The sequence below is a fragment of the Oncorhynchus gorbuscha genome, linkage group LG12 (genome assembly GCF_021184085.1).
Source record: "Oncorhynchus gorbuscha isolate QuinsamMale2020 ecotype Even-year linkage group LG12, OgorEven_v1.0, whole genome shotgun sequence".
Lineage (NCBI taxonomy): Eukaryota > Metazoa > Chordata > Actinopteri > Salmoniformes > Salmonidae > Oncorhynchus > Oncorhynchus gorbuscha.
This window is the reverse complement of record NC_060184.1, coordinates 4,587,592-4,595,996: the sequence shown is the minus strand read 5'-3', so window position 1 is coordinate 4,595,996 and position 8,405 is coordinate 4,587,592. Positions and strand designations below refer to the sequence as shown.

The following is an 8,405-nucleotide window of genomic DNA, read 5'->3' as shown; positions in this document are numbered from 1 at the left end:
CTATCATCGACAGATATCCCAAGTTTATCAAGACATTTTGCAGGAGAATGTAAGGCTATCTGTCCGCCAATTGAAGCTCAACAGGACATCACCCAGAAGTTTGGTGACGCAACATTACAACGACCCAAAACACCACAGAAGTAAATCAACAACAGAATGACTTCATCAGAAGAAAATACGCCTCCTGGAGTCGCCTAGTCCTGACCTCAACCCGATTTGAGATGCTGTTGCATGACCTCAAGAGCAGTTCACACCGGACATCCCAAGAGTATTGACCTCAAGAGCAGTTCACACCGGACATCCCAAGAGTATTGACCTCAAGAGCAGTTCACACCGGACATCCCAAGAGTATTGACCTCAAGAGCAGTTCACACCGGACATCCCAAGAGTATTGACCTCAAGAGCAGTTCACACCGGACATCCCAAGAGTATTGACCTCAAGAGCAGTTCACACCGGACATCCCAAGAGTATTGACCTCAAGAGCAGTTCACACCGGACATCCCAAGAGTATTGACCTCAAGAGCAGTTCACACCGGACATCCCAAGAGTATTGACCTCAAGAGCAGTTCACACCGGACATCCCAAGAGTATTGACCTCAAGAGCAGTTCACGGACATCCCGAGTATTGACCTCAAGAGCAGTTTTCACACGGACATCCCAAGAGTATTGACCTCAGAGCAGTTCACACCTGGACATCCCAAGTATTGACCTCAAGAGCAGTTCACACCGGACATCCCAGTATTGACCTCAAGGCAGTTCACACGGACATCCCAAGAGTATTGACCTCAAGAGCAGTTCACGGACATCGAAGTATTGACCTCAAGAGCCAGTTCACACCGGACATCCCAAAATTATTGACATCTCCTCGAGAGCAGTTCACACACGGACATCCAAGGTATTGACCTCAAGAGCAGTTCACACCGGACATCCCCGCAGTTCACGGACATCCCAAAGTGACCTCAAGAGCAGTTCACACACCGGACATCCCAAGAGTATTGACCTCAAGAGCAGTTCACACCGGACATCCAAGAGTTCCTATTGACCTCAAGCAGTTTCACACGGACATCCCGAGTATTGGCACAGTTCACGGACATCCCAAGAGTATTGACCTCAAGAGCAGTTCACCGGACATCCCAAAAATTATTGACCTCCTCAAGAGCAGTTCACACATCGGACATCCCAAGGCAGTTCTTTGGACATCCCAAGATTGACCTCAAGAGCAGTTCACACGGACATCCAGAGTATTGACCTCAAGAGCAGTTCACACCGGACATCCCAAAGTATTGACCTGACCTCCCAAGAGTATTGACCTCAGGCAGTTCACACCGGACATCCCAAGAGTATTGACCTCAGAGCAGTTCACACCGGACATCCCAAGAGTATTGACCTCAAGAGCAGTTCACACGGACATCCAGAGTATTGACCTCAGAGCAGTTCACACCAAGGACATGACCCAAAGGCAATTCACCTCAAGAGCCTCAGTTCACACCGGACATCCCAAGAGTATTGACCTCAAAGAGAGCAGTTCACATTGACTATAAACCAGTTCTTTTTTTGGACATCCCAAGAGTATTGACCTCAAGAGCAGTTCACCGGACATCCCAAGAGTAATGCTGAAGTTCACACCGGACATCCCAAGTGGTTTTGCTCAGAGGAGTGGTCCAAAATTCCTCCTGACCCCATTGTGCAGGTCCTGATCCTCAACTACAGAAAACGTTTGGTTGAGGTTATTGCTGCCAAAGAGGGTCAACCAGTTAAATCAAGGGTTCACTGACTTTTCCCACCCTGCACTGTGAATGTTTGGTGTGTTCAATAAAGACATTTCAAAACATATAATTGTTTTTGTTTTATTAGTTTAAGCAGACTGTCTATTGCTGTGACATAAGTTGAAGATCAGATCAAATTGTTTGACTAATTTATGCAGAAATCAGGTAATTCCAACGGGTTCATACTTTCTCTTGCCACTGTAGCCATCGTTATTGTTATTTAATTGTTTTTACTTTAAAGTTTATTTAGTAAATATCTCAACTCTATTTCTTGGTCAAGGGTTTTGTAAGTAAGCATTTCACCGTCAGGTCTATTGTATTCGGCGCATGTGACAAATACAATTTGATTTGATTTATGAGGCTTTGGTGATCTATAAAATATGTACAGCTGTTTAGTTGCAGCTACCCCTCTTTTAGGCTCATCATTTTATTTTTCTTTAACCTTTTCCCTCCCCTCTCCCCGCTTTTCTCTCTCCCCATTTCTCCCCCTCCCTCCCTCTCTCTCCCTCCCTCTCTCTCTCTCTCTCTCTCTCCCTCTCCTCCCTCCCTCCCTCTCCCTCTCCCTCCCTCCCTCCTCTCTCTCTCTCTCCTCTCCTCCCTCTCCTCCCTCCCTCCCTCCCTCCCTCTCTCCCTCTCTCCCTCCCCCTCTCCCTCCCTCTCTCCCTCCCTCCCCCTCCTCCCTCCCTCTCTCTCACTCCCCCTCTCCCTCCCTCCCCTCCCTCCCTCTCCTCCCTCCCCCTCTCTCTCCCTCCCTCCCCCCTCCCTCCCTCCCTCTCCCTCCCTCTCTCTCTCTCTCACTCTCCCTCTCCTCCCTCCTCTCCCTCCCTCTCTCTCTCCCTCTCTCCCTCCCCTCCCTCCCTCTCTCCCTCCTCCCTCTCTCCCTCTCTCCCTCCCTCCCCCTCTCCCTCCCTCCCTCTCTCTCACTCCCCCTCTCCCTCCCTCCCCCTCTCTCCTCCCTCCCCCTCTCCCTCCCTCCCCTCTCTCCCTCTCTCCCTCCCTCTCTCTCTCTCTCTCTCCTCCCTCCCTCTCTCCCCTCTCTCTCTCCCTCCCTCCCCCTCTCCCTCCCTCCCCTCTTTCTCTCCCTCCTCCCTCTTTTCCTCTAAGTTGCGTACCAAGTTGTCGTCTCAGGAGATCCAGCAGTTTGCTACTCTTCTTCATGAGTACCGTAACGGAGCGTCCGTCCATGAGTTCTGTATCAACCTTCGCCAGCTCTACGGGGACAGCAGGAAGTTCCTCCTACTAGGTGAGAACCACTTCCTGTATGGGGATCACAGGGTAAAAGGTCAAACCTGGGATGTGTTTAGAGGTCAAGCCGAGCAGCAGGAAACAGTTGTGAAACGAACGGGAGATTTTTACCTGAGCTTGACCATTGAGAATGCTTATTTTGTGTTTCCCAATCCCTGTTTTTGCTTTCTTTGTGCCTTTATTGAACAGGACCTTGCTGTTTCAATGTGTGAAATGAGTCTGCACTATTTCAGTTCACTTAAGGCTCTCGGGGTTCTACAGTGGGACCATTTTATGTGCCTAAATATGTGCTGTGTGTCCTGGATTGTTAATTTAGGAACGCCTGTGAGTCTAGAGAAATGAGGGATTCTAGCTTTAATACCTAAAATCATTTTCATTGTGCTGCTAAATTTATTTGTCTCCTTGTAAAAAAAGGTCAGAGCCCTGGTTCTGTGATTCAGACTGTCTGTGCTTTGTCCTTTTCCCCCTTTTACAATCCCACGTCCATCCAGGTCTGAGGCCGTTCATCCCAGAGAAGGACAGCCAACACTTTGAGAACTTCCTGGAGACCATCGGTGTCAAGGACGGTCGTGGCATCATCACTGACAGCTTCGGACGCTACCGCCGCACCGCCAGCTCCGCCTCCGACTCAACCACCAATGGGAACGGGGCGGTGGGAGGGGACGGGGGTGGGTCTGACGAAGGGCTTGTGCCCTCCGAAGGAGACGAATGGGACCGCATGATCTCTGATATCAGTAATGATATAGAGGCACTGGGCGTCAGTATGGACCAAGAGGGGTCACACCCTAGCCTCTAACCCCTACCATCGAGCCTGTGCTGCAGTATGTACCAAGAGGGGTCACACCCTAGACCCTACTCCCTACCATCGAGCCTGTGCTGCAGTATGTACCAAGAGGGGTCACACCCTAGCCTCTAACCCCTACCATCGAGCCTGTGCTGCAGTATGTACCAAGAGGGGTCACACCCTAGACCCTACTCCCTACCATCGAGACTGTGCTGCAGTATGTACCAAGAGGGGTCACACCCTAGACCCTACTCCCTACCATCGAGACTGTGCTGCAGTATGTACCAAGAGGAGTCACACCCTAGACCCTACTCCCTACCATCGAAACTGTGCTGCAGTATGTACCAAGAGGGGTCACACCCTAGACCCTAAACCCTTCTCCCTATGCCTTAACTCATACCCCCTAGTCCCTACTCGTCCTAAACCAAGAGAGAGGACGATCCAGCCAGCCCAGATCCAACCCCCTGATGATGACATGCTGTGCATTGTGGCCAATCAGCTTTCAGTGTGAGCCAGCGTGGGGCCAATCCGCTCGGCCTTTTAAAGAAAACTTTATTGATCCATTCGTAGTGGTTTTTACTTTTAAGTCTCTGGAGTTTTGATTGTTATTGGCAGCATCTGCCATCAGTGACCAGGATGAAGCTGAGTCGCCCTCCTGAGGGCAGCCATCATGAATACCCACAATGCTCTGTCTGGTGTCTCGCTTCACAATGGGTGCGTTTGACATTGCAGCCGACTTTAAAAGGCGAGTCGAGCCCAACTGATCTACAAATCACCTTAGATCATAAAAAAACGACCGACTCGATAATTATATGTGGGTCAAATCAGTCCCTTCATACAGCTTCTGCTGCTCTGGAACACGACCAATCGGAGTCTGTGGGTGCGCTGTACAGGAAGTAAGGGTACCATTTGACACGCAGACCAGAAGATGTGCCTGGACACAGAATAGTGAATATTTTATAATGACTTAGGTTTGTGTATGTAGTAGTTAGCCTGTATTTCTGTTCGTTAAGGTCAATCATTAACCTTCTATACAGTCTCAGCCCTGTCTAAGACTGGGGGCGAGGTGGGGTTCTACTCTGCTAACATATGGGGTTCTACTCTAACATATGGAGGTGGGGTTCTAGTCTGCTAACATATGGAGGTGGGGTTCTACTCTGCTAACATATGGGGTTCTACTCTGCTAACATATGGAGGTGGGGTTCTACTCTGCTAACATATGGAGGTGGGGTTCTACTCTGCTAACATATGGAGGTGGGGTTCTACTCTGCTAACATATGGAGGTGGGGTTCTACTCTGCTAACATATGGAGGTGGGGTTCTACTCTAACATATGGAGGTGGGGTTCTAGTCTGCTGACATATGGAGGTGGGGTTCTACTCTGCTAACATATGGAGGGGGGTTCTACTCTGCTAACATATGGAGGTGGGGTTCTAGTCTGCTAACATATGGGGTTCTACTCTAACATATGGAGGTGGGGTTCTAGTCTGCTAACATATGGAGGTGGGGTTCTACTCTGCTGACATATGGAGGTGGGGTTCTAGTCTGCTGACATATGGAGGTGGGGTTCTACTCTGCTAACATATGGAGGTGGGGTTCTACTCTGCTAACATATGGAGGTGGGGTTCTACTCTGCTAACATATGGAGGTGGGGTTCTACTCTGCTAACATATGGAGGTGGGGTTCTACTCTGCTAACATATGGAGGTGGGGTTCTACTCTGCTAACATATGGAGGTGGGGTTCTACTCTGCTAACATATGGAGGTGGGGTTCTAGTCTGCTAACATATGGAGGTGGGGTTCTACTCTGCTAACATATGGAGGTGGGGTTCTAGTCTGCTAACATATGGAGGTGGGGTTCTAGTCTGCTAACATATGGAGGTGGGGTTCTACTCTGCTAACATATGGAGGTGGGGTTCTACTCTGCTAACATATGGAGGTGGGGTTCTACTCTGCTAACATATGGAGGTGGGGTTCTAGTCTGCTAACATATGGAGGTGGGGTTCTACTCTGCTAACATATGGAGGTGGGGTTCTACTCTGCTAACATATGGAGGTGGGGTTCTACTCTGCTAACATATGGAGGTGGGGTTCTACTCTAACATATGGAATTGTTTTAAGAGGGTCATACCGAGAACATTTAGCTTTTTGATTTTAAGATCCCTTGAAATATAAAGAAAATATATAAAACTGATTTGATGAAACAGTGAATATGGCCTTACTGCTGTTAGCCCATACAAACACATTGAATAACAGATTCACTACATGGAACGACAGATCGTTAGAACAAACCTCCTTTAGATTTTATTTTAGAGGTGTGTGTTCAATATCTGCGAGATATAAGAAAGATATCTTTTTTAAAATCTTTTAAATTATATTACATGTATTTGACCCCTTATTTTTGGCACTAAACTATCTCCATATATATACTTCCATTCATTTTTTTCCCCCAACTGGTACCAGGGGACCTTCAAACGAGTCTTGTGAGGCATCCAATGTAAGGAAACTGAAATGTCATGTTTAAACTGAAGGATGTTGATGAGGATTTTTTTGTATTGTGCTAATGTGATTTCGGCGGGCTGCGGAAATCCACTCTGGGAGGGGTTCACTTAATCCACCAAGTATTTTCTCCTGCTCTGTATATTACTTACTGCTTTCCTTTTTATTATGCGTTTCAAATGCACCCTAATCCCTATTTAGTGCACTACTTTTGACCAGAGCTTCATGGGCACACATCAAAAGCAGCCCACTAAATAGGGAATAGCGTGCTCTTTGGTGTTCGGACTTTGTGTTTTATTTACTTGTACTGTTTTGTTGTGGTTTTATGTTTTACACTTAGCCTAGCGTTTAGCCTTAGCCTAGCATTTAGCCTTAGCCTAGCATTTAGCCTTAGCCTAGCATTTAGCCTAGCATTTAGCCTTAGCCTAGCGTTTAACCTTAGCCTAGCATTTAGCCTTAGCCTAGCAATTAACCTTAGCCTAGCACTTAGCCTTAGCCTAGCACTTAGCCTAGCATTTAGCCTTAGCCTAGCGTTTTTTTCATTAACGTTTACCTTTGTCTTATCTCAGTCAACGACATCTGTTGATAAAATGTGACTGTATTGTAAAACTGAACACTCTCATTCAGAATATCTGTATGGAGAACATATCTGACAAAGCCAGTTACTGGCGGATTGACGATTCAATACGCCATCTCTTCTCATAGCGCAGACCGACCAAACCAACCGTACCTTCAGCCATGCACAGTAGATCACCTGCTGGGCGTTGACAAAGGTGACGATTCAACATGTACAATCGTCTGGAAAATGAAATGGCGGCCGTCGATCATTGTGGTGTGTTTCCTCTGATCATCCCCTATCACCAGTCATGGTGTCTTCAGATCTAAGTGGCACTAAAGTAGTATACTATATACCAACCCCTAAGGGTCATGATCTACAGTAGTATACTATATACCAACCCCTAAGGGTCATGATCTATAGTAGTATACTATATACCAACCTCTAAAGGGTCATGATCTATAGTAGTATACTATATACCAACCCCTAAGGGTCCTGATCTAATGTAGTATACTATATACCAACCCCTATGGGTCCTGGTCTAAAGTAGTACACTATATACCAAACCCTATGGGTCCTGGTCTAAAGTAGTATACTATATACCAACCCATATGGGTCCTGGTCTAAAGTAGTACACTATATACCAAACCCTATGGGTCCTGGTCTAAAGTAGTATACTATATACCAACCCCTATGGGTCCTGGTCTAAAGTAGTACACTATATACCAACCCCTATGGGCCCTGGTCTAATGTCGTATACTATATACCAACCCCTATGGGTCCTGGTCTAAAGTAGTATACTATATACCAACCCATATGGTTCCTGGTCTAAAGTAGTATACTATATACCAACCCCTATGGGCCCTGGGGTACAGTAGTATACTATATACCAACCCCTATGGGCCCTGGGGTACAGTAGTATACTATATACCAACCCCTATGGGCCCTGGTCTAAAGTAGTATACTATATACCAACCCCTATGGGCCCTGGTCTAATGTCGTATACTATATACCAACCCCTATGGGTCCTGGTCTAAAGTAGTATACTATATACCAACCCATATGGTTCCTGGTCTAAAGTAGTATACTATATACCAACCCCTATGGGTCCTGGTCTAAAGTAGTACACTATATACCAACCCCTATGGGCCCTGGTCTAATGTCGTATACTATATACCAACCCCTATGGGTCCTGGTCTAAAGTAGTATACTATATACCAACCCATATGGTTCCTGGTCTAAAGTAGTATACTATATACCAACCCCTATGGGTCCTGGTCTAAAGTAGTATACTATATACCAACCCCTATGGGCCCTGGTCCAATGTCGTATACTATATAACCAACCCCTATAGGTCCTGGTCTAAAGTAGTATACTATATACCAACCCATATGGTTCCTGGTCTAAAGTAGTATACTATATACCAACCCCTATGGGCCCTGGGGTACAGTAGTATACTATGATACCAACCCCTATGGGCCCTGGGGTACAGTAGTATACTATATACCAACCCCTATGGTCCCTGGATCTAAAGTAGTATACTATAACCAACCCCTA

At 46.9% G+C, this 8,405-nt stretch overlaps 2 protein-coding genes across 2 annotated transcripts in view; one reads left to right on the top strand and one right to left on the bottom strand.

Annotated features, from left to right (window-relative positions):
- LOC123991121 (cerebral cavernous malformations protein 2 homolog) overlaps positions 1-5,987 on the top strand; it is a 29,376-nt gene extending 23,389 nt beyond the window's left edge. Inside the window, exons 11-15 of the mRNA XM_046292346.1 lie at positions 911-1,185; positions 1,303-1,482; positions 2,830-3,010; positions 3,504-5,762; positions 5,879-5,987. Coding sequence (XP_046148302.1) covers positions 911-1,185; positions 1,303-1,482; positions 2,830-3,010; positions 3,504-3,808 — 941 coding nt within the window. The 3' untranslated portion in view covers positions 3,809-5,762; positions 5,879-5,987. The remainder of the gene's footprint in view (positions 1-910; positions 1,186-1,302; positions 1,483-2,829; positions 3,011-3,503; positions 5,763-5,878) is intronic.
- The window catches only part of LOC123990465 (fibronectin type III domain-containing protein 4-like), a 284,753-nt gene that overhangs the window by 210,093 nt on the left and 66,255 nt on the right, over positions 1-8,405 (bottom strand). The window lies entirely within an intron of this gene.